This window comes from Harpia harpyja, chromosome 14, assembly GCF_026419915.1.
Source record: "Harpia harpyja isolate bHarHar1 chromosome 14, bHarHar1 primary haplotype, whole genome shotgun sequence".
NCBI lineage: Eukaryota > Metazoa > Chordata > Aves > Accipitriformes > Accipitridae > Harpia > Harpia harpyja.
In genome coordinates, this window is record NC_068953.1 from 16,890,335 (window position 1) to 16,915,863 (window position 25,529).

At 54.3% G+C, this 25,529-nt stretch overlaps 2 protein-coding genes across 7 annotated transcripts in view; one reads left to right on the plus strand and one right to left on the minus strand.

Annotated features, from left to right (window-relative positions):
• CORO2B (coronin 2B) overlaps positions 1-15,867 on the minus strand; it is a 45,540-nt gene extending 29,673 nt beyond the window's left edge. The window contains exons 1-3 of one of the 3 annotated variants that reach the window (XM_052807963.1): positions 15,581-15,867; positions 8,250-8,339; positions 2,269-2,335 (exon numbers count right to left, since the gene is read on the minus strand). In XM_052807963.1, the coding sequence (XP_052663923.1) occupies positions 2,269-2,319 (51 nt within the window). In that variant the 5' untranslated portion in view covers positions 2,320-2,335; positions 8,250-8,339; positions 15,581-15,867. The remainder of the gene's footprint in view (positions 1-2,268; positions 2,336-8,249; positions 8,340-15,580) is intronic. The other 2 variants (XM_052807961.1, XM_052807962.1) reach the window with 2 other exon arrangements.
• A 1,006-nt stretch (positions 15,868-16,873) lies between these two features.
• The window catches only part of ITGA11 (integrin subunit alpha 11), an 81,794-nt gene continuing 73,138 nt past the window's right edge, over positions 16,874-25,529 (plus strand). The window contains exons 1-2 of one of the 4 annotated variants that reach the window (XM_052807919.1): positions 16,874-17,743; positions 23,306-23,536. In XM_052807919.1, the coding sequence (XP_052663879.1) occupies positions 23,461-23,536 (76 nt within the window). In that variant the 5' untranslated portion in view covers positions 16,874-17,743; positions 23,306-23,460. The remainder of the gene's footprint in view (positions 17,744-23,305; positions 23,537-25,529) is intronic. The other 3 variants (XM_052807915.1, XM_052807916.1, XM_052807920.1) reach the window with 3 other exon arrangements.

Sequence of the window (25,529 nt, forward strand, 5' to 3'; positions counted from 1 at the left end):
GCAAAGAGCCCCTAACGCTGCAGTAGGCAGTTACACAGCACAGTGGACTGTAATCCCTAAAAAATCTGCATATCCTATATATAGCAGCGTTTAATCTGCCTCAGTCATGAAAGCTTTCAGAGAAATGAATTTCTGCTTTCACCTGTACAAAGCAGTCATTTTGGGGGGTTGGCAATCCGCCCCCCCCCCAGTCCCAGCGCAGCGGGAACCCTTTCTCCTTTGCACTGTGCCCTCCAGCAGCGTGCCGGCAGGGTGACAATGGGGCTGTGGCACCTACAGCAGATCTTCGGGTTGCTGCGATGGCACATAACATCTCCTATGGCCTCAGAGAGGTTTTTAATGGGAAACCAGTGCTCTTTCATCATGACTGTCTGACTTATTGTTCTGCCCATGGTTAAGTATCAGGGTTATGGCTGACTAGCATGAAAAAGATATTTGCATGAAAAAGTGTGTTGGGAAAAGGAAATGCAACACTCGTCGTTTGCCTAGAAAATCTGGGGCTTCCAGGAGGGGTTTTGCAGCACTCCAGGAGACAGTGCCTTTCCAAAATCACATTATTCCCTTTTTTCTTGCCTCCTCCTGGCACAGGCAGAGGTTCTGGCGAGCATTCCCCATCTGGGGCTTTCCAGTTAAAGTCAAGGCACGGTTTTGTACGAAGAAAACCAAATACAACAGAAACCCACCCCCTCACTGCCCCTGTGCCTCCCTTGCATGGGGTTATTTTCCCTCGCCCCTCTCCGGAGCCAACACATTGCCTGCACATCCCTGGAAGCCGCTGGGCACAAGTTATTTTCCATCAGAAAGGTCAGTGGTGCTCGAGTTTGACATTTCAAGTATCGATCAGCCATTAAGGCAATGAAGTGTTACTGGGCAAAAACAAGAGCTGCTTTTCGGCAGGTCTTAACCAAGGAGATGGCTTCATCTGTCAGGAAGCACAGGGCTGCCTGATCCCGCCCTGCCCTTGCCCAGGGACACTCCTCACAGCTCCCTTGTGCAGAGAGCAGGGAAGAAAACATCAAAATAGCTCTCCAGGGCTTATTTTAGAGGAAAAAGTCACTACCAGACTCACTGCCATACCACACTCCTGAGCACCCTGCCATGTGCCTTCCAGGACAGAGCCATCATCCCCAAAGTCCCCGCGAGGCGAGCGCAACCCTGCTCTGCTCCTGATGCTCCTCCGCACCCACTGAGCATCAGCACTGGGGGATTTAGGAGCCTCGTGGCCGAGGGGGGATTAAACCCCTTCCCAAAGGACGTGGTATGTATCGGCCATGGACTTGAGTGGGAGCCCAGGTCCCACAACAGCCAGGAGCAGGGGACGTGCACCTGCGAAGCCCTGGGCTGAGCAGGCCTGTGCTCGTAGCCTAAATCAATGCTGGCAAACAGCAAAACACTGTCCCTGCAATCACTAAGTGGTGGGGGAGGCACCGCAAAGCCACCTCCTTGCCCCAACCCTGTCCCTGCTTGCTTTGCTTGAGCAAAGCCAATATTTTTTTCTACTCGGAGAGGAAAATGCACAAGCAGGAGCTGGCAGAGCTGCTGGCGGGCTGCGGCAGGACTGTGTCACCCCAAGATGTGTCCTGCCCAGGCTCCTCCAGACACGGAGGATGGGATCTGCTCAGTGCATGCCCAGTGCATTAGCAAAGCATGTACGTAGGATTTATGCTGCTGGAATCCACTCCCTAAAGAAAAGCCTGAAATTAAACAGCTATATTTTGATAAGATACTCAGCATTGCCAAAATTAGTCATCAAATGCTTATTGTTCCATGCACATTAGATTAGAGCCAAACAAATGCTGATTTTAATCTCTCCAGTACTCTAATGCTCTGATGCTTCTCAATTCAACCTTGAAAACGGCTTTTGTTCACATTAATGGCTTTCATGCTAACGAGGCTCGGTAAGATTTAACATTTAGGCACATCCCGCTCTTCATTTTAATAACAATTCCACCACAGCGAGCAACACATGTTCACAGTGTGCAGGCATAATTCAGCCACCAAATGTGTCTGAAAGTCCAGATTCAGCATTGCTGCAGGATTGATGCTTCAGCCGGGGGACCCGGGCGCGTTTGCAGCCCGAGCTTGACTTAAAAGCAGTCGGGCTAAGAAATGCCGAGTCTCCGGTGTAAATTAAGTGGTTTCTCCCGTGCCAAGGGACCTTCAGAGCAGAGCCAGCCAGTTGGGCTCTTGGCTTGCTTGGGCTCAGCTGCTGTTTCTATGCATCTCTCTGTCCCAGCCTTATTAAAATGCCCTGCGCGGGACACTCACCAGGCTGCCGTGCTTGCTCCCCAGCACGCTAGACTTGTGGAGGTCTCTCATTGACTCGACAAGAGCTCTGTGCAGAGAGGGAAAGCAAAAACATTCAATTCACCATCCCAGGAGGCTGAGATAAAACACACAAACCCTTCCTGCTTCTCCGTGCCGCGGTGTTGGGCAATGCATGGCAGGATCTGACCCCCACAGGGCTGCTCCCAGGTAATTTTTGCATGAGCCAGAGCATCGCCAGAGGCAGGGCACAAGGCTGAGCCCCCCGAGTCACCGGCAGCAGCCATCACACCGACCCCCATCTCCTCTTCCCTGGCGACTGCCAGCCCCCTTTAGGATAATTACGCATCACCACCTACTTTCTTCTAGAGAACAAACTACCTCCAACACAAATAGGTTTTGCTCCTGAGACCGTTAGCAAATGGAAGCATTTACGTACACGGCACATTACCTGACTCATACCCAGTTAAGATGCTCATTAACCTGTCCAGAAACCCTGGGATCAGCAGCGGGATGTAAAGCAACATCTATTCATACACCTAAGTAAAGCTTGCTGGCAAGTCAGCTGCTTGCTCAGAGCCCCCAAAGCACCGGTGTGGGCACAACCACCCCTCGCCTGCCACAGCCAGGGCAGGATCCGGCCCCAAGCCCCGCACGGGGACGGCCTGCCATGGCATTGGGGCTGTGGTGGCTGCGACAGGCAAGGGGCTGATCCCCTTCTTTGGGGAAACACAGAAGGGAGAACACTATTTTGCTGGACATTTTCAGTGCAACCGGCTTTTGCAAGCACCAGAAATGGGGGGGTCGTGCTGAGCCATGGGGAGAAGCTGTTTTGCACACTGCCATAGCACAAACTTTTAAAATGGTACATTTTCAAAGGCTTCAATTTTAGAATTTGTGCTTCTCTGCAAGAAGCCCTTGCGTGAACTTTGAAAAAAGGCAGTTTGCATGAAATCCAGCATAGGCTGATGGACACAGCTTGTTGACACGTTCCCAGCCCGTGTCCCCCCGAGGAACAGCCCCAGGCATCAGGGACGCTGGCCAGAGCCCTGCACACCCGTACCAGGCTGACAACATGCAGCAACACAGCAGCGATGATGATCAGAGTCCCGAAACCAAGTCATGCCAGCCTGAGAAAGTTACAGGGGCTGGAGGGGAAGAAGGGGTTTAATAGTTGTATGAGGTCAGTTCAGGATTATATACTGACCACTAAAAAGCAGATTATGGGTATTTATGAGGCAGGAAAAACTGCACATTCCATTACAGAATAACTATGTCGATAATGAAGAATAAAGCTCCCCATTAAGCCTCCATGCAGTTATTATGGTTTGGATGGCTCGGTAGATGACTCCAAGATAACATCAGTGGTGCCACGGGACCTCATCCATCTCCCACTGCTGCGAAAGTGCGGTGGCTCCCAGGCTGGGGCTGGGGACCATCACAGCTCTGCTCCCCCCCAGCACCGGTCCAGCCGAACCCCTACCCCGGGGTCTCATGCAGACCCGTGCAAGCCCCTCCATGGCTGCCCGCAGGCACATAGTCCCAAATGCCATCAGCATCCCGAAGGTGCTTTTACTTTCAGATCAAGTTTTTCCATGCATGTTTCGATCCCTCAGTAAAAAGTTTATTATACACAACCCAAATTAATTATAAATGTTCAACAGAGAAAAGAGTCTCCTCCTTGGGAAGTTTTCTTCCCAATTCTGATACAGGTTTGATCCCCATGAAAAGCTGAAGGCTGATAAGCACTTGCATATTTTTTGCTTTATTGACCTAACATGGAGACCCAGGGCACTGCGCCGGGCAGAGGTCAGCAGCCTTCAGTGCCGCAGGCACGCTAGTCCTCACCCTTGCCAGCTGACGCCGCGCGAGGCAGCATCCCTTGCCATGTGCCCGTGGCAAGATGAGGTGCCACCGGCCCCCTCTTCTCTTGGGGGGAGAGGTGAATCAGCCATGCAGGGAGAGGGTCCTCCTGCTTCTGTCTCACCCCACCAGCTCCATTTGCACTGTCTCCTGCCGGGACGTGGTGCTGGAGTGTCTTTCCCATGGCTCGTGCATGTTCATATCACTGACAAGAGACCCCATCCTCCCCATCCCCACCAGCCCTTTACACATACACACTCCACGGAGCAGGGGAGAGCCCTTCAGCCTGCTCTTGACAACACTTTGGAGACGCAAATCCTACAATAACCAGCAGAGCTCCTTGTTTTCTCCTTATTTATGCATCTGGCTGATGGCACAAACAGCTGGAGCGGCAGAGGGAAGCTGAGCAAATGGCTTCAGCTCTGTACCCAGCCGCAGGAAACACCTTTGGGCTCTAATAAACACCGGAATAAATGCACTAAGCAGGGCCTCAAAAAAGAGCATGTTCCTATAAAACAGGCTGTCATGTTCCCAGCTCCTCCGTCCCACTGGGCTTCGCCCTGCCTGGCACAGCTGGACAGCAGCAGACCACGTGGCAAAGCTAAAAACTTTGCTGGGGGGAAAACGGAGGTGGCTGGGGGTTGGTGTGGGGTGTAGCTCAGGTCTCACCCCATCCAGCACCTCACCAGCAGCTCCCTACCAGCAGCAGCAGCCCAGTTCACAGGGGGATGCTGCCAGCCCGTCGGAGGGCTGTACGCTGGTACGTGGGACATCCGCAGCGTGGGCTCAGCAGAGCCCCCGGAGCACACTTTGGGTTAAGGTTGCATTAAAAAAAACAGACTTGTGGTTTGATGCTGAATTCACTGAGCCCTTACCCGCGGGGTTTTGCATTTGCCTGTTTGCTAGAGAGAACGATGAGATGATGGATTTAATTGCCTTGCAGTGCAGGAGCACCAGCACTGACGTGGCCTGTCTGCTTCCTTCACAGGAGGGCTGGCACCATCCGCTCCTGCTGTGCCCCAGGAATGTGCCCCCCACCAATGCATCCACACACCGAACCTCTCTCCCATGGGCAGGGTCGGCAGGGGAGCGGGATGGACCCTGCTGACACCGAGTCCGATGGCGAGATACAAGCGCTGCGGGAGCGGTGGCTGCGCTCAAGGGGTGTATTTGGGCTGCCCCACGCTCAGCCGTGAGCAAAGGAGCAGCACCAGGGCTGCCGTGAAGCTCCGTGGGATGATGTCCCCCTGCGAGGAAGTCACGTTTGGGCAGAGGAGAGACCAGGGACACCAGGCAGCCATACAGCCCAGGGCAGAGCTCCCGAGGGGCTGAGACCCCACCACCACAGCACTGCTCTGATTTGGTCCCCCCAAGGTGGGGCTGAGCTGCCAAGAGCCAGAGCAGATGTCTGCTTCTGCACCCATTGGGGCAGTGGGTGCACCCCAGCTCCCTGACAGTGACCCCGGAGCAGGGGGTGGGGGGCCCGAGATGGGATTTTTGGCAGGTACAGTTCACTTTGGGAAAGGCACTTGTCCTTAGTGCACAGACAAGGAGAAGAGGCAAAGAGAGTTCTGTGTTTATCCAACTTGTAGAGAGCAGTAGATTGATTTAACAAATATTAAGGATTAATCCCATTAATATGGTCTAAACAAAGGACAAAAGACAGATGAACATTTCTGAAGTGATATCTGCCAGCTGAGTTTTTTCCAGCCTGGAAGGAAGTGACTGGGATTTCCCTGGAGTTCAACTTTTCAATGATTTCTTCTTTCTAGAGACCCCTGACTGCCTGGGAAGAGCCTCTCCTCTTCCCAAGCCGCTGGGAAAAAATCACCAAGCGAGGCCAGATGTCTCCTGGCCATGGGGCCAGGCTGTCACTGCCAGTCCCCATCCCTCCTTGACCACAGTGCTGCTTCCCACCCACCCTGGGCACTTCACATGGTCCCACAGATGTCACGGACTGCCTGGGAACGTACAAAAAGCATCCCTGGCACCAGGATTTGCAGTACCGGCGGGGGCCCCATTTTGGACCATTTTCCCCCCAGGAAACCTTCCGGGGGAGGCAAACCAAACCTCTCCTTGGCCCACGTGCTGAGAAGAAACACAAATCTCACGCTCGTCAATAAATACTGTAAACAAGCACAATTTTCCTCCCACTCTGTTTCTCAACTCCTTCCCACCCTGCAAAGCCGACGGAAACATCCTGATGAAGCACAAAGCGTTTCTGGCCCCCAGAGCTGCCCTGGGTCACTGACCACAGGATTTTATCCTCCTCCCTCCTCCAGCTTCTTGGAATAATGTTTCCTTGAGGGCAAAAATCTTGCATGCTTTTTCTCAACTTCAGAGGTTTTTAGGAAACTCAGAGAGGGGAAAAAAAGTCTTTCACGTGTTGAGATGAGCGGGTAACCGAGCCAGGCGCTTGTCCATGAGCGTTATTTCACATCGCATCACACGTCATCAAGAAGACTGAGTCAAGAGACTTGGTCACAACAGGTTTTTTCCAGCCAGGATCCAGCAGTTTTAAGCAGAATAAGAGGGGTTGCCTGTATAACAACCTCCGGTGGGAGGATGCCATAAATCCAACCCCTCCTAAACTCACCTGCTTTTTAATTGCAAAGAGGTGAAAAGCCACACGCACAGGTATTAAAGGGCTGGGGGACAGTGGGGACACAAGTGGCTGCCAGACCCCACGGGTAAGAAACTGCTTGGGAAGATGCTTTCGGTGCATTAGCGTGAAAAATTCGGGACAAAGAGGATTCCTGGGAGCACTAACATTTCTACTTTTGTCATAGCCTGAAAAAAATCTTTACCAAGCCCCAGCTTTGTACAGGATATGAACCATAGAAACTTATTTATCCTGGCAAATGGGACTTTTCTAAAGCAGGAAGATAGCGCATGGGTGAGCAGCTCAGACACCTCTCCCTCACTTGCTATTTTCCATCCAAAAACCCCAAAATGTTCCCCGGGAATGAGCACACCAGGGTGCTCCTCGGGACATGGGGCAGCATCCCACAGCCCAGGCTCCAGTGGCTCCTTTCCCATCCCAGCTGCTCCCGCACAGAGCCTTTCGCTCCCGGACAGCTTACAAAACCACAGGGGTTTTTTGGAAGTTTATCCCAGTTGGGGGCAAAAGTTTTCCAAAAGAGAAGAAGGAAAGAAAACAAAAAAAAAGAAGAAGAAAAACAAACACCATCTTCTAAATATTTCAGGCTTCAGAAACCCGTTTCCTGGCCAGCATGAGGAAGTGCCAGAGCCTGGGTGGATGGTCACAGGACAGCCGGGGCCGGGATGCGGGAGGCACGGACCCCACCACTGCCAGCCTGCGCGGTGCCCGCCGGGGAGCTGGAGCCTGGACAAGCCCTCCCTTGTGCGTCGGCTCCCAGGAAGAGGGAAACCATCCACGAAAGTGAAATGGAGACTTGTTACACAGGCACAAACAAGAGCGCAGGGAAGCTCATGGAGGAACGGTTGCGATATTCCTCCTCTGCCCTGTGACGTGCATGCATTTGCCACAGCCTCCAATCTCCCCTTTTCCCTATTTTTCCTTGCATTTTGGCACACAATGCTCTAGAATTGGGTTTCTTTGCACTTAATGTAATTGCGAGAGCAGCTAAAGCGACTCTCTTTGCCAGAGGTTTGTAGTGAACTGACCCGAAGCTGTGAACCCCCCCGGGAAGGTGCAGGAGCTCGTGTCCCGCAGGCTGAGCCCGCATGGGATGCTCGCTGCACGCCACAGCCTCGCCATGTTCACCCAAGCAATATTTCTGTACATTCAGCTTTTTGGCCACTTGCTTAAAGGACTCAGCATTTCTGCAAGGACTGAGACTTCCGTGGATCTGCTCTCATCTGATGTACAAAGCTTCTTTGGGGTACAGGGTCAAATTTTGGAAGGAGGAGAGCTGCAGCAGCTGCTGCACTCCTCTTGATAAAAAATGCTTTTCTGGACATGCAACCGCCTGCCCAGCTACCTGCAGAGGAATTTGGGATGGGCAAGAGGGGCTGCTGGTGGCAGACCCCCACCCTGGGCACGGCACCATATCCCTGGGCTGTTTCCATCCCCCTCCGGCCCCCCCTGGGGCCGTCCTGGGGTCCGTCGGGGCGCGGGCGCAGCGCGGGGTCCTCACCTGCCCTGCTCTGCTCCGCGGGCTCGTCGGGCGCTTCCTGACACCCAGGAACAGACGTGGGGCTCAGGGAAACGTGGGCGCTCCTCGACCCTGGAAGAAAGGGAAACCCTTTGATTACAACAGCATCGCTGCCGCCTGCCCCAAGCCCCTCAACCTCGGCTTCACCAAAGGCACTCGAGAAATGCTGGGTGCCAACATGCACTGGGGTGCAGCTGCTGGTGCCAGCGCAGCTGCAGGCAGCTAATTCCTCATGATATGAGGATTAGCTTCAGCCCCCCGCTCTCATCGCCAGCCCCCAGCTCCGCACGGTGAGACTGCTGGTTATCCCAGCTGTGAGGAGGGATTTCATAGTGTGAGCTGAGCAATCCTTCATTCACCGGTGGGGATATTGAGCCCCAAAGCACCCGGTGCAGAGGCTCTGGGTGCTGGCAGCTGGCATGGGGATGGCTCCAGCCTGCCTGCAGCCATGGGTCCTGCAGCCTCTGCAGCCACAGGACCCCCAAGCACCACGGCCACACTCCTGGTACTGCTGGCACGGATGGGTCAGGATGTGGCCCCCATCGCTCTGGAGCTGCCCCAGGCCCTGTGAGGGCCAGCATGCCTCGCGACGGACATGCAGAGACGGTCCTGTGCGCAGACAGAGAGGCCGTTATTCTCTGGGGAATTTATAGCAGCTATTGTACAGGCAGAGAGCAGGGATGCTCAGAGCGGAAGGCGACCAGGGCTGGGCTGTCCGAAGGGACAGCCATGGCTGCAAAGGGACCCTCATCCCTGCATCGCTGACAGCTCAGGCTTTGGCGACAAGCCCCAGCACCCCTACAACCCCGGGAACCAGCCTTTGAGGTCCTTCCCATTACCAAAACCAAACAGCATTAACTCTGTGACAGTGATGCCCAGCACTGGCACACCCCTGTCCCCAATACAGGCACGTGCACGTCCCCAGGCTGGCCTCAGCAGCTTCCCCAGCTGCACCGCAGGGCTTTTTGGCTGGAGCGTGGCTATTCCCCACCCTTCGGCACAGAAGGTGGGTGAGGATTTTTCCATAAGGCCCAACAGCTTGTTTGAGGGATTCTCACAGCAGGTTGTTGACAGAAGAAACCACCGCTCCGAGAGGGGGAAAATCCGGGTCCACATCCCTGCGGGAGGACAGGGGCTGCAGTCGGCACCCAGACAGGGAGAGCAGCGCATTGCAGCTTGCAGGCACACCTCCTGTCCTGGTGCTGAGCAGGAGCAGGGGCTTCCTCGGCCGTGCTTTTACATGAGCATGGAGCAACAGGTTGGAAAGCCTCATTTTTGGTGCAGCGAGGTGGCCGTCACCCTGCTCTGCTTGAGGATGCTGGGGTTTCCCATCAAGCAGGGTCTCTGACATGCTCACCAGCTGCATGCCATAGCAGGACCCCAATCTGGGCTTGAGTCTGAAGGGTTTAGCCCTATTTCCCTGCTCTCTGCAACTCAAGCAACATCTTGGCTGCTCCAGCACTGCCCGGCACCACCTCTCCCCGAGCAGTTTTGCTCCCAGGGCTTTTCACGGCAATGCTCGAGGCTCTGCAGACTGACTCCAGCCAGAGAGCTGCAGCGAGGGGGCTTTGCCAACAGCTTTGTGATGAACAAAGGAGCGCGGGATTTCTGGGAGCTGAGCTTGGCACTGGTCCCCTCCCATCTCAGGAACGATGGGATTCACAGATTTGTGGGGCACTCTAGCAGCTGGCTCTGTCACGTAGATTTTGCCTGCTGCCAGATTTGGGTAATTACACACTGACTCGGGAGATAGGAATCCAGGATTCAACTCCTTCGAGCTCTCTTCTAGCTGGGTAATGAATTGAACTATTCATCATTTGATAAAATTTCCATGAAAAGAAGAAGAAGGGGGGGTGACCCTGAGTTGCATTTGCAGGGTATGAATTACAGCGCCCAGCGAGCCTGCTGGCCACAGACGGGCAATGTTAAAGCGCCAGATTAATGCTGCATTGAATCTCAATTAAAACTCATTAAAAAGCCGCAGGCCAGACAAGTTGCCTTTGATGAGAGTAATACTTCTTGAAACGGGAAGCTTCCATTTTTAGACTCAAAGCGGCCTGTTATGCTTGTTCCCGACCCTCAGAAATCCCACCAAAGCTCAAGATTAGCGAACATCGTCCCTGTTGGAAACAAGGGAACTCGTTCTGTACTTCATTAACAATTCAGCACTGACTGCCTTGTTCCATCCCGGTCCGGCTGGTAAGCAATGTGACCTCCTTACCTCCTTCCAGCTGTGGCACCACGCACCATTACCTGATCTCCACCCATCAGGCGCTGCAAAGCAGCCCCTCCAGAAGAGCCACCATCCCTCCATACCTGCCTTGGACCCACCTTGGGAATCCATTTTGCACAATTACTCATGAGCGATGTCTGCCTGGGCAGCCCAAATGAGCGAGGCTTTTCCAACCACCACATCGCTGAACCCCAACTAAAAATATACAGATTTTAAGGCAGCAAGAGGCAGAGAAAGCCCTGCTCCTCCCACACCTGCCATGGGTTGTTTCTGCCTTTACTGCTGCCTCCATGCCCCTCTCCCACCAGGAAGAGCATCTGCCCTTTGTCACAGCACCGTGCCAGCGGCTTGCTGTGACACTCAGTCCTGTGTGGGCACGTGGCCCCACTCCCCGGTGCACAGCCCCAGCTGGGTTCAGGGTTAAAGAAGCCCTGTTGACCTGAACACCATGAGCAAAAACCCCATGCAATGATAAATCCCGTTAATCTATTTTCTAGAGATGGGGGTTAGCTTGCACCTAACCCATTAACATGAGTTTTATTAATATTATTTGGAGCCGTTTCTCAAGCATCAGAGCACACACGGTGCTTCATCAGATTCCTTTTTAGTGAACTGCTTAGAGAAGACTTCACCCATTATTTCTCCAGAAATAAAGTCAATCTGTGCTGTCCAAAGCCTAATTTCTGCAAAGCCATCTTCCCTGATAACATGGCCCAGTGCCTCCAATCAAGCTTCCTATTGATTGAAACACTATCAGCTTTTCCATGGGATCAGTGTTTGCCCCAGACACACTAAACCTGCCCTTACCAACAAGGCGGACAACACTGCGACTCACCATCAGAAACATCATGGCATTGTAACCATAACCTCCCAATCAAGGGCCTCTGCGGTTATTACTATTTACCCGTGTTAGGGCATCATTTATTTACTACGGTTGATCATGACAGGCCATAGCTGCAATTTCCTCTCTGGGTTTTGGTTTTGGCTTCATCTGCTTGCTGAACTATGAAGACAAGCCGTTATTTAGGCAGCATGGCTCAATGACTAATGCCAATTAATACAATACATAATAAAGCCAGAGGAGACCATTGGATAATTCAGGCTAATGCACGCCACAGGACCTCCCAGATGGCATCCTCTTTTAAACCGCATCTTTTAGAAAAACCTCCAGTCGTTTTAAAACTATATTCCCAAAATTAACATGCCCCCACTAACTTGTGTTCATGGGTATCTATATTTAGGGCTTTGGAAACAGCCTCTGGCGATGGGTGGGAGCTGGAAGCACCATTGCCATACCAAGGGACTTCTGCCACACCTCTGCCTGCCAAAACACACCCAGCACAATCCCTGCTCGGAGGTTAAATTTGTCTAGTCCTTCCCCGACCACAGGATTCCCACTTGTGTATCCCCAAAGATCCTGTTACCCTTTCGATGGCAAATAAATTTGGAGAGCCCAACCATGGGCTCTTTCCTCCCACTTCTGTTCTCCATCCTGTGACTCACATCCCTTCTCCCCCGAGCCCCGCGCCGCCCGCCTGCCATCAGCCCGGCTTCGTGCTCTTCCTGCTCACTGGTATGAAGCAGAAAGTCATCTGGGGTGAGGAATTAACTCACGCAGCCCCAGTAAACCACAGCCATCAAGAAATTCCCCATTTGCCATGAGACCCGGCCCTGTCAGCGCTGTTTGCCTATTGCTTTTGCAAGCAGACTTGTTCAGCTTCGTAAGACGGACCCTTTTCTTTATAAGTAAGGTATTTGGGCTGGTTTTCTGTTTGCAAGCAACAGAGACCGAACCTGAACCCCAGACCCTGGCAGGACCAGCTGATCTATCCCCAACAGTGGGGATGAAGTTGCCCCTGATTCCTACAGCACCTTCTCAGCTGAAGGCCACCACCTCGCTGGCTCTTACTGCAGAACCCAGAGAAAGGCCTAGCCAGGCAGAGCTGGTGTGGCATGCCACGCCACGCCACGCCACACCACACCATGCCATGCCATGCCAGGGAGGTGTCACAGAGTTTGGGCAGATCCCCAAGCATCAGGCGTGGGCTCTTTTGGCATTTCAATCAGTCCTTTCTCCATCCTATTTATAACCTGCTTAAACTCTCCTGGGTAGCAAACTCCCCCAAAAGAGCAAGGTCTGGGGATGCGGCTGCTTGCATTTCTTCCTGTGGGAGGGGAAGGGGGTGGCTTGGGACACGGATTAAACCAGCTTGTTTCACATACTGACAGCAGATATTCCTGCCCCCTCCTTGCCTTCCCCAGTCCCCCCCACACACCAGGAAAAGCTTTTCACGCCTCCCCATGCCTCGGGCTTGCACTAGGACAGCTCTGCATGGTGTTAGGCACCCAGACCTGATTTTCAAATCCATTTTCCTCTAAGGATGAATTGCTCAGGGATATTTGCAAAGTTTGTAAAATCCTACCCATGGCTCCTGTTTTCCGCACTGCCTGGGAAGCAGCCCCTCCGTGGGAAGAGTTGTTGCAGGAACACCGTAAATGCCTGTCCCTGATAGCACTGGGAGCTGTGGGCTTTACTGGTTTTAGTTCGATGCCTGCTGCTGGACAGGATGCAAAGACCCCAGAAGTCTCCTGGGGCTCTCCCCTTCAGCTGCCCCACTGTCCCAAACCTCCCTGTTCGCCCCAACCTTGGGTCACCGGACCCTTCCCCAAGTCCCTGCCTCGCACTGACTCCTGGCAGCCAAAACCACAGAGAAAAACCATGTCCTCTACCACGGATGCTCATGCCCCTTTCTTTTCCCCTCACCACATCAGCCTGGGCCATACGTGCTAGCCTCACGCCCAGGGGAAGGACCGGTGCGTTGAAGACACATTCACCACCTCAGTCCTGTGGTCCATGCCCCAATTTGCCTGCAAAGACCCCGGTGCTGATGCTGTGACTGGTCAGGAGCCTGCTCTTGGGTTTTCTTTAACTTCCATCAGGATAGTCCATATTGCAGGAAATAAAATCTATAAGGTGTATTAGAGCTTTACAGTGCTTTAGCAAAAGTGTATTTTGTGCGCATGACATAGATCTTCCTAGTTTGCACTTCCATTCCCCAAAAATTAACAGCAGAGCCCTTCCCCATCCTACTGAAGGTGCTTTCCTTACAGCCCTGTGGCCTTTTCTCAACGTAGCTCTGAATAAATCTATTTGCACTCAGAAAAAAAATCTGTGAATGAGCACTGCAAATTAGTCAGCCTGGCTTAAAACTGTGACACTTGATTTCAGTGAGTTTGTAGTTCTTTTAACCCAATTGACCTTTCAGGTTCGGCCATCAATCCCTCTCTCAGCACCCAGAAGAGCCGGAAACACACTTTTTCTTGATGCTGGTGGGTTTGTTGAGCTGGCAGGGGCTGCGGGACTGCACGACGCAGCACAAGGCGCGTGGAAATACCCAACAAACACAAATGCCGGTGACTGCCCAGCAAACGCCAAGCAGGCAAAATGCAAGTTATTTGGTAAGAACAAAGACGGGAGAGAGCGATTCCTCCCCAGCAGCATCTTCACTGGGGAGCCTGGGCACACACCAGCGTCAGCTCTGGAGCTGCTTGAGGCTCTTTGGATGTCCCCAGCACACTCATGCCAACATGCGTGCCCCTGCTGCGTGTCCCCTCCTGCTGGAGAGGCCAGCGACATTTGGGGTGAAAGGCAGCAAAGCGAGCCCAGCTCCCGCTGCCATCCCTGGGCACATCCCGCCTCAGGGCTCAGAGAAGGACGACAACAGCTTCAGTCCCATTTGCTTCCACTTGGCATGCACCAAGGTAGTTAACTTAGTGCTGTGCCCAATGCCCCGGCAAGTCTGCGCTACAGCCCCATGAGCCATGCCACAGCCTGGATCAGCGGTGTGGCACCAAACACCCGCAGGGATGCCGTCAGTCCCGTCCCCGGGATGGCAATCACAGCCCACCGAGACCCTTCCAGCTATGGCCACATCCTGCCTGCCACGGGGCCAGGCAGCCCTGCGCTTGGGGGGGCCTTCCTGGGGCAGGGGGGCTACTGTTTCCCCTTGAGTGTATGAACCATTAGACTCATCAGCATGACCACGACATGACATGACATCCTCGTGTCGGGGCCGTGGAGTGAGAAGGAGGGCTTGGGCCAAGCAGGTCCAGCTTGGACTGCTCTGCTCCCAAAGTCCCATGGCTGCCCCAGTCCGGAGGTGGCCCCTTTCCTCCGGACACTGCCATATCACGCACTAATTCAGCAGGATGCTGTGTGCTCTGGACCACCCCCATGGCAGATTCACCCTGGCACAACCCTGACCCACTGCAGGATGGGGTGAGCGGGAGGTGATGAACTCAGCTCCCAGGCACGAGGGATCGTGGGGACGGGGAGAAATGGGAAACAGTCCTTGGAGAGCAAACCCTTCCCCTCCACAGCACTGGCAGCAATCTGGGAGAGCTGAGCTCTAAGGCTGATCCAGCAGAAGGTTAGATTTGGGGGACCCAAGCAGCCCCACATCACCTCCCACACCCAGCAGCTCTGCTCAGGGTGGGTTTGCTGAGCCGCCGCTGAGCCCCTTCCACGCCAAAGCCCTCCCCATCGTGCTCCATAATCCCCCCCAACCCCATTCCCGAGGTCTTTCCCACCCCCCACCCCCCAGACAAGCCGGCAGCCACCTGTAGAGATCTCGGCAGCATCTGCCGAGCGGCCGCGCAAAGCGGCTTATAGCGGGGTCCGCCCGCAGGGGATGCTCAGCCCTCCCCCGGCCCTCCCGGCCGGCTGCTCCAAGGGTTAAAAATGCAGCACGGCTGCGAGCTGGAGGGCCCGAACAAGCGGGAGACGCGAGGAAAACAATAAAATAAAATAAAATAAAATAAAATAAAATAAAATAAAATAACAATAACAATAATAAAGTAAGATAAAATAATAAAATAAAATAAAAAACAAAATAAAACAAAATAAAGTAAAATAAATAAATAAAAAAGCAGCAGCCTGGGCGGGGGGAGGCGGTGGCCGGCCCGCCCCCCCCTCCGCAGCCCCCAGCGCGGCACCTTGCGGGCAGCGGGGCGGCGGGGCGGGGGGGTGGCACGTCGCGGGGCCGGCACAGCATCCGAGCCGGGGAAGGCAGGTCCTTACCTTGGTGACAGTCATGCGGGAAGTCGCGGAGGGATGAGGGAGCTCCGCGGGCGGCGGGAAGGGGGGGGGGGGGAGATGGGCGGGGGGGGGTGGAGAAAAAGAGGGGGAAAAATAAAAAATAAAGAAGAAAAAGGAGGCCCGGGGGGGGGGGTGAGGGACGCTGCTGCAGAGGAACGGGCGCCGGCGGCCGCAGCCGAGCGGGGGGAGCCCGCAGCCCGCAGCCCTCCGCCGCCCGCCCGGGCGAGCAGCCGAAGCGGTCGGTCCTCGGCGCGGCGGCGGCGGTGATGTCAGCCCGCGCCGCCGTGACGGAGCAGCCGCCTCCCGCGGGGGAGGGGGGGGCAGGCAGGGGCAGGCAGGGAGGACTGCCAAGGCTGGGGGGGGGAGCGGGTGCCGCTCAGCTCCGGGGAGAAGAAAAGGCGATTTTTTAACTCTTTGCCAACCCGAATTTCCCATTCCCGGGGGCGGGAGCCGGGCAGGCACCTGCTGCCCCCCACCCCGGGGATGCGCGGGGGGGGTGGCGGCCTCCCTGCACGCAGTCGATCCCTCGAGGTCCAGTGGTGACCAGTAAGACCGGCGTGTACCCGCTGGGAGCGCGATAGCTCTCCCCTCTGCAAAGCCATAAAAATAAGCGGGGGTTTCTGGGCGCTGAGCGGGCGGCGGGCTGCGTCGCCAGCTTCTGCAGGGTGACTGCAACCAAGTCACGTATTTGATCATCGCCTTTCTGCAGCGGGAGCCGGGGATGTGCCGCAGGGTTCGCACCTTGCTGTCTGGTCCCTCCCGGCTGGGCATCGTAGTAGGGTCCTATAGCATCCATAAGCATCCATCCGTGTGCTTGTTTCCCTTCGCATACAACACGATTTTCTTTTTTTTTTCCCTATTAAGACAGTGACAAGTGACAACACCAGAGACCACTGCTTTGTTCCAGAGCTGTCAGTTCCATTTTCTAGGCGAATGAAGGGTGGCCCAGACTGGAGGTGGCCTCAGATGCACAGGGTTACTTAGGACTCCGGTGTCCCACCATGCCCAGGTACCTCCACAGACCGCAGCCCAAACAGCTGCCATGAAGTCATCGATGAGGGAATAAAATCTGTGTAATTTTACCCTGCTTCCTCTTCTCACCACCCAGCAAACCACTCTTCTGATGGCACCGATTCAAAACAAATTCAGCAGTGCAGGGTACCAGGTGGTGCTGAAGCATCCCTGCTAGCCGTGACCTGCGTTGCCAGGCCTTGCACCCTTGCACACCCTTGCACCAGCCACAAAACACAGGCATTTTCTCACATTTTTAAAGATCCCCATCATTGGACATGAGAGAAGCAATACTTAGAAAAAGTAGCATTTTAGCTCGTTGTCTCCTTGTTACAAGGGAATGAAACCAGCAGGATACAGCCCAGGCACAGAATTATCCAGCCGTTAGATTAGATGTTGCACCAACTTATTTTATTGTTGCTGAATTAAAACTACTTGAGGCCAATACCAAATGCATTTCCAATTCCCCCTAAAGAAAAGTACTCTGCCAATAAACAAAGGATTTCCTTTTTATAAGGAGATTATTCAGCCAAGAGTCTGATGAAAGATTACTGAGTTTTATTCTGGTGTCGAGCCTTCCCATAAAATACCAGTGGATCTGATAACAAGTGAATACTGGGAGTTGTAAAAAAATGTCTGTCCTCTGATATTCTTCTAAAAATCAACTCCGTTTTTAAAGACAAGCCATGTGCTGTGAGCTAGACTGGAAACTGAAAAAGGTTAATGCAATTAATGTCAAGCTAATGACATTAGCCAGCAGAAGAAGCCACCTCTAATTCCCAAACCACCCAGCAATGACCTCTTCCCAACAAAAAAAACATTTTCCCAGGACCTGGTGATGGAAGCGGAAGGCTCGATGCAGACAGAGATGATGCTTAAAACCAAACAGAGCTTGGGAGGTGACCGAGACGGGGGATACTGAGGCCCAGATAAGCCAAATGGGGAGAAACCAGGCTCTTGCAAAGCCTTAGAGGAGCCACCGTGCCCCGGCTGCCTTCGCTTGTGCCGTGGAAGCGGCAGTTCCTGGGGCCTGCTGTGCCTCCTGCGCTCGTCTGGAGCTGCTGGGATTAATTAGCACCAATTAGCTGATTGAAACAACTCGCTTGGAGCAGCAAACTGGGACAGCTGGCAAAGGTAGGGTGAGAAGGGAAAGGCTGCTGGGAAGGCATGTGTTGCAGGGTGGTTCCTGGGGGCCTGATCCTGCTGATGGAGGGAGGCTGCAGCCACCCGGCCTCTCCATGTCGTGGTAAACCCCAGCATCACCCAAACCCCAAATGCTGCTGCTGGGGGGAATCCCAGAAATGTTGGGGAAAGTGTTGGGACCCCCTTTGCGGGGGGGGAGCATGGAGCAGGGAAGGCTGGGGAAGCCGGTGCAGCCCCACCAGCCAAGTCCTTGCTGGGGAGCGGGAGGGATGCTGGGCCCTTGCTGGGTTGGGAAGGTGGGATTTTGCAGCGATGGGGAAGCTGCAGCAGTGCTGGCCCGGCAGAGCACGGGGCAATTCCCTGCCCTGAGTGCCTGCGCTGTGGCTGCCCTCCAGCAATGCTGTGGGCTGAGGGCACCCGTTGCAGCATCTCTGCATGAGTCCCAGCAGAAAATGGCATTAATGGGTGCGTGGGGCACTGCTGAGAGCTGGTGGGGGCGAATGGGCCCTCAGCTTTGCCCCACCACCAGGAAAATAGCATGGGCTCCTTGTTTCACCAGCACGGCACAGCAACTCCAACACCAAATCATCTGGCTGTTGGCAGGCTGGAAAGGATTTTATTATATTTTGATCAAAATTAAGCCAGTGATAGATCGCAAGGGCTTTGTTACCGGGGCTTTGCTTTGAAGGTTTTTTGGGACTCCATTCATGCCCCAGACTGGACTTGCCTTCCTGGGGGGGGGGGGGCCAAGGAGGCGGGGGCTTGCCGGGGCTGTGCAGAGCTGCACTGACAGCGCCCACTCTCCTGCTGCAGTCCCTGGGGAAAGGGAGATGCTCAGCACCTGCAAAACATTAAAATCTCCTGCTGGCATGGTGCAGGATCGGTCCTGGCCTCCTCCGGCTGGAGTTACCTGCAGAGGAAATCAGCATCAAACATCAGCTGCGTGGGGAGGATCACTTGGTCCCCATGTTCTCGGGAGGATGCCTACAGGATGGCCAACGGGAATACTCCCGTGGGGCTGGATCAGGCCATGCAGCCCCAACCCTGTGCAGACGCATCTGCTGCAAAGAGCTATGGAGCAGAGAGCCCTTGCTGGAGGGAGCTGCAATTTCCCACCCACAGCGTGTCCTTGGCGATGCCAAGAGCGGTGTGATGCCACGCTGCCGAGCCAGGCCAAGCAGCCATGGCGGGCATGGAGCCATGTGTGTGCCAGGGGCTGGGGCGAGGAGCAGCGGTGGGGGTGGCTTTGGGCTCCCTCTCCCGGCTCTGCCGAGATAAAATTGCTGTATATGTCACGGGGATGGGAAGCTCGCAAGCCTGGGAGCACGCGCCAGCTGCAATGGATGGCGTGGGGACAGGACAGGGGATGCCAGGGGACCCCAGGGACAATGGGGGGGGGGGGCATGTGGCACTCCACAGCCCTTGGGCCAAGCAAAAGTCCATAGCCATTGCTGCAGCAGAGCAAACCCAGGCAGATGGATGCTCAGAGGCCTGAGCTGGGCTAATTAACAGAAGCCCTCCCGAAACCAGGCTGGGGGGGCCCCTGTGCCCCCCCATCTCCTGCCTCGCAGCATCTGGAGCCCACGCACAGAGCACGGTTGCATTTCCTTCCTGCCATGCAGGTCATCCCACCCCTCTATTTATCTGCGTGTTTAATTTACTGGCGCTGCTGAGCGGGAGGAAGGAGATGCTGCCTCTGTGGATGTGAGCAATTAAAACAAGTCATCGGGAAAATTGGAGCCTGCCTGGCTGGCTGGACAGTGGGGCAGGGGCTGCAGGAAGAGCGTGGCTTGTAGTGCCTGTGTCCAGGAGATTTGGGACGTGTAACGCTGCAGACACACTTCTGTCTTCAGCGCAATACATCACCTTGTTCATGGAAAGCTCCTGAGAGAAATATTGCCGAACCCATCCCGAATCGTAAGTCTGGAGAGACTTCATCAACCCATTACTCACTACTTGGCTTGCTTGGGCCAGCCTGGGCTCTGGGGCAAGCTCCGAGGCTGAGCTGGTTACACCATGGGTGAGTTTAGCCCTTCATATGAAACTCGGAAAAACACATCTCTATTGCACCAGGCTGTGCTTGCAGACATAGGAGAATACTAACAAAGCCACGCTGTAACACATAATCACTGTGTCACCAGAGAGCCCTGGTTATGAGATGATTCATGAATGGAGCTGGCCAAGTCACTTGCTGCAAGCCCATGATGGCTTTGCTCTGGGGATGCAGGTCAGGCCCCAAATCTCCTGCACGAGGTGTCTGCCCGGCTGGCTGGGAGACCAAACCGCTCAGTGCTTGGGGCTGTCTGGGCTCCATTAGCACCGGAGTGCTGGAGGGACAGACTGGGACCGAGGCTGCCATCTGAGGTGGTGGTCCCAATGCTGCTGCCAGAGGCGGTGGTCCCGATGCTGCCCCGAGCATGAGCCACCCCAGAGGCAGGTGGAACAAGCCTTCATGTCTTCCAGGTCCGTGCTCTTTCTCAGCAATGCCATTCCCCCTGAAATGAAGGACGTATGGTCCTCCCTTAGCAAATACTTGATCATTAAGGAAAGATCCACTGAGCTGGTTCCTTGCCCCATCAAAAATGAGTTACAGTTCTCAGAGACTCTCCCATCGTTGGACTGGTGGAGTAGGGTGGCCAAAGCTGAGCGCATTGTTTGCGCTGGCTAAAATTACATTGAAATAAATATAGCATAGATACTACATACAGTCTGTGCATGGCAAATTGTCCTGGATTATCCCCAGAGTTACTGCAGCTGTGAATTATATGGAGGTTAATGTTTGGATTTCATACCAGATAATTTATAGAGAAGTCCAGGGACAGGCTTTCATCTGCTTTGATGAAAGTTCATCTGGAATAACAATAACTTGGTAGAACCTGGCACTTGTACTGCACTGAAAACCCAAGCCCTTCTACTTGAAAGCAAAATGTTTCCATTTAAAAACACTGTTAGCAAGAACAAACATCTCTCTATTACTGACTCTCCTTGCTCTTCCCCTCTGCTACAGTCATCTGGTTCAGATTAGTCCTGGATAAGGTCCCGTTTTGCTCAGGGAACTAGGAGGGGAACTTGGAGCTATTTCTACTCATTTCAAATATGAATTGAATGTGGTGCACAAATGAAAACGCAATGAGCTTCAACATGTGAGGGGAATCAGAGAGACATGGCAGCTCCTCCCGGTGGAAAATCACTTCTAACGGCATGGGAGATGGAGGGTGGGAGCTGAGTTTCCCACCTCAAAGCAGTGCCCTCCGTCCCCAAACCCCAGGCAACCACCAGAACTGGTAGCAATGACCCCTGGCGAGGGGGAAGCTGTGGTTGAAGTGTGGGTTTGAGGGAGAAGCCCAGTTTGGTTAGGCCAGGCCAGCGCCGGGGTCTGGGGCTCCTCCGTACCAGCTGGGAGCAGAGGGTCCCAAACTGCTCTCCTGGCACCCATCATCTTCTCACCCCAGCGGGAAACTGCTGTTTTCTCCAGCAAGGAGGAGGGACAGCCTTCCTTGCTCACCTCCCCGGCGAGGGTGCCAGCAGCCTCTGCTAGCTGGCTGGGAGGAAAGCCCTCCTCTCACGAGTGGGAAAAGCTATTCCCAAGAAAAACCAAGCAAGAGGGAGCCTCTCAACACCAGCAAGTTAAATCTAGCCCCTTCTTGTGGCTTGTTGTTTACATAGCGCCTGTTTATAGCCAGCTCTTGCCATAGCTGCTAATTTGATAGCATGTGACGGATCGGAAACGCTTTGCAGAAGATGACAGAGAGAAAAACAGCCGTCGCGTCAGAGGCTGAAGCAAAGCAAGAGAGCCAGGGCGAAGAGCTGTTTAGATTTGGGGTTGGTGTGTTTTGGGGAGATAAAGAGATAAATATAACATATTTTGTGTATATATATATATATAACTCCCTTGGGGTACTCAGAGCTTGACCCTGCCTGGTGTGTTCCTTCCATACGGGTAGGTCGGTGGCTGCTGCAGCACTCGAGCATCGCGTGTGTGATGCAAAGTGCCCACGCAGTAACACCGCCTCCCGCAGCAGGACTTGCCACAGTGAGGGGCGAGCTGCCTGCAGCCGGGCAGCAGCCAGGAAAGGACGGTCACGTACTGCAAGCGAAGACCTCAAGTCCCCCGGCCACAGGAGAGCGATTCAACGCACGCTTGAGCTCCTGATGGCAGCAGAAATAAGGATGTGCTTGAAGTTAACTACATGTTTGTGTGTCCTCCCTCAGGGTCACTGTCTGGAGATGGGTCTGAAGCAGCCCGAGTTCATTGCAGAGTAGCCAAGGTGTGAGTTACCTGTAGAGGAGTCGCGGTTCTTTTATTTTTTTCACTCTACCCAAAGAAAACTGTGGTTATTCAGGTGTTGAGATGGTGTTTGCAGCCCATGAAGCACTCTGAACTCAGCTTCACCTGGTGCCAGCTAGCATGGCAAACCTGTCCCTCAGTGGGGACATTGCACCAACATCTCGGGGAGACAGATTTCACTGGAAACACAGAGCTGATCTCCACCTTTGAATCTGTTTCACCCTGTCCCTGGCCTTGCAAGGGGGCTGCCTGTCCCCACCTGCATTTCTCCAGCTCAGCAGGGCCGCTGGCTTGCAGCAGTGCCTGTCACCAAGCTGGTGGCTCCTGCGGTGGCTCGTCACCGTGTCCCATGCTGAGCGTTTGTGTGGTTTCAGGCATTCCTTCTCCTGCATCTCAGCACACCAGTGATGGCTGTGATCTGTGGGATCTGGGCTAGCTGGGGTGGAAAACACCCTGAGGTCAGCGGGTTTTTCCAGGGCTTTTCAGGAGGTGGCCGGGCTCTTGCTGCTAAATGAAGGGCTTGGGCTGGGGGCACAAAAGACTTTAAAATTATTTTTTAAAAGAAGCCTTTTGAAAGTGTTCGCTATCTTTTGATGGGCTGGGCATGTTGTGGGTTTGGTGGCTCGTGTCCCAGCAAGGATACTTCCAGTGACCTCTCGGACGCGCAGCTCAAGGACAGATTTGCATCTTCTCCCGTGCAGCATCGCTCTCCGCGTTGATGGCTCTGGCCGTGGCAGAGGAGATGGCGGCTTCCCCTTGAGCTGCCCACCCAGCGAGGTTTTCTGACCCTTTGAGAGGAGGGGGCTATTGGCAAGAGCAGCTTTTCTGGCTCAGCCTCCCTAACCCAACATGTGCCACGAGGAGGTCTGAAATCAGACGGCTCATTCAGGTACCTGTGAATGGGTGCTGGCTCCTGAGCTTGGGCGAAATGCTGCTGCCCAAAGGATGTGTGAAGCCTCCATCCTCTTCGTGAGACACAGCAATGTCCTTCCCCCTCTTCTCCTATTTACAGAGGTGCTCCTGGTGCTTTAGGCTCCAGCCAGCGCTGCTGGGCTCCCCAGGGGCACATGGATTTGCAGGCGCTGAAGGACTGGCATGGATCAGAGGCAGCGCTGTGAGCCGAGCTTTCAGCATCTCAGTTTGCTGTCAGCTCCGCTCCCCAGCTAAACCTTTTATAAAAGGCCTGTCCCGTGCCTTGTGCAAACCATGACCTAGCCCTCCTTTCTGAAAATACTTCCCAGCTTCCTTATTTTCTGCCCATACAGAGTTTCTTGGTGGAAAACCAGAGCGCTGAGCATCAGGTGGTGCAGAAGAGAAGCTGGGGTCTTCTGGAGCTCTTCCATTGCTCCCTGCTGGAGGAAGATGAATCTGTGGGGTCCCAGAGCAGCTCTAAACCTAAACCCAGGCAGGAGAGATTTAAATGAGCAATAAGTGGGAAAACCCAAGGCGATTACAAAAATCCTGTGGAAACCAGCTTTTTCCCCAGCCTGACCAAGGTGAGAAGCCCTCCTTGCATGGGTGGCTCTTCTCTGTCACAGTTCCCCAAAGCCAACATGCTCCCAACACGTTCCCCCCATCCTCCAGCTCCAAGGCAGAGCTGTGGCTCCCACTGCAGGCTGTGTGTTGTGGTAACCCCCTGCGCTTCTCTCGCAAAGCTCCTCTCTGCTTCTAGTGCCAATGGCTAAAGCACAAGAGACCAGAGGGACAATATTGGGTTAAAACTGTGCACCGAGGTCTCTCAGCTATCTCCTACAGAGGACGTTCCCAACCTGGCAGCATTTGGGTACCATGGGCCCCAAGAGCTGTGGATGAATCTCAAAGAGGTTCCCAGGGTCGTAATATTGTCCCCTATAGAGAGAGGCTGGGTGGACATGGGGGAGAGCAGCAAAAAGGACAGGGGGGTGCAGTCCCCTCCCAGCAGGGACCCGAGTTGAGCCCCTGGGACCATATGGGGAGCTCATTTCCTAACCCTCATCAGCCTGGGTCTTCCTGGCTAACCACCGCTGCTCAGACAGGCAAATGCCTGATACGGATTTCGATTTAAATGGAGTCCAGATTTAAGACTGCACTGTCACATCTCCTGCTGGGGAAAAACACACATTGAATTTGGAAACCCGGAGGATACGGTGGCAGATTGGAAAGTGGCCGGAGTTGGGAGCTCTCCTCGCAGTGCAGAGGGCATGGAAATGGGACTCCATTTTAAGCAGAGCATCCTGGCAAGCATCCTGAGCTGTGGGAAGCTAGCCCGGGCAATTTAAGAAGGGTTTTCCATAGCTTGAGTCTGTTGTTTGGTGAATGTGTTTGGCAGTTGTCTCCAATATGCATTTTAAAGGCAAACCTGAAACGCCTGGCCCACTTGCTCTTTTTCCCCTCACAGCACGAGCATCCCCAAGTCTCCCTGGGCTCAGGAGCGGGTGGGGGGGGATGACACCGTCGGGGTGGGCAGAGTGACCAGGCCCCCTCAATCGCTCCCACTGACCTGTGTGGGTGACCTGCCAAGGATCCCCACAATGATAATGTCACCAGAAATGGGATCTGCTCCCCAGCTGGAAGACCCCACGCAATGCTTGGGAAAGGGGCTGGGGACGCAGCAGCTGACGGGAGCCCACCAAAGCTCCTCACTCCCCCCAGTACCCCCCAGCCTCTGCACCCCTCACCCCCATCTGCCATTCCCACCCAGTTTGCCAGGACAAACTGGAGAAGGAAAATGCTGAGAAATGAGCCCCGAGTCAAACACTTCTCCAAGCAGCTTTTGTGTGTCGCCTTCCTACAGCCCTTCATTTTGGGGGTCCGAGCCTGGGGTACTGCAGCATTTTTAAAAGGCTGAGCCTGAAGCACTTTGCAGCATTTTGGGGGTGAGTCCAAGCACACCATACCGTTTCTGGGGTCCCAGGCTGGGGCACTGCAGCATCCTTCAGGGACTGAGCCCAGGGTGCACTGCAGCATTTTTAGAGGGCTGAAGCTGGGGTACCACAGCCTTTTGGGGGGGGCTGAGCCAGGGCCACTGCAGCATTTTGGGGGGCTGGGTCCAAGATGGACTGCAATATCTTTCAAGGGTTGAGTCTGGGGCACAGTGCAGCATTTTGGGGGGCTGAACCCAGGGTGCAGCACAGCATTTTAGGGGGCCTGAACCCGGGATGCGCTGCAGACATTTGGGGAGGGGGGGCTGAATCCAAGGCACACTGTTACATTTTGTGGGGAGAGCCCAGGACACACCGCAGACATTTGGGGGGGGTGGGGGCTGAATCCAAGGCACACCATCGCATTTTAGGGGGGCTGAGGCCATGGTGCACTGCAGCATTTGGGGGGACTGAAACCAGGATACACCCCAGCATTCTGGGGAGGCTGAACCCAAGGCACATAGTTGCATTTTGGGGTGCTGAGCCCAGGACACACTGAATATTTTGGGGGGCTAAACCCAGGGTGCACCGCAGCATTTGGGAGGGGGGCTGAAACCAGGATCCACCTCAGCATTTTGGGGGACTGAGC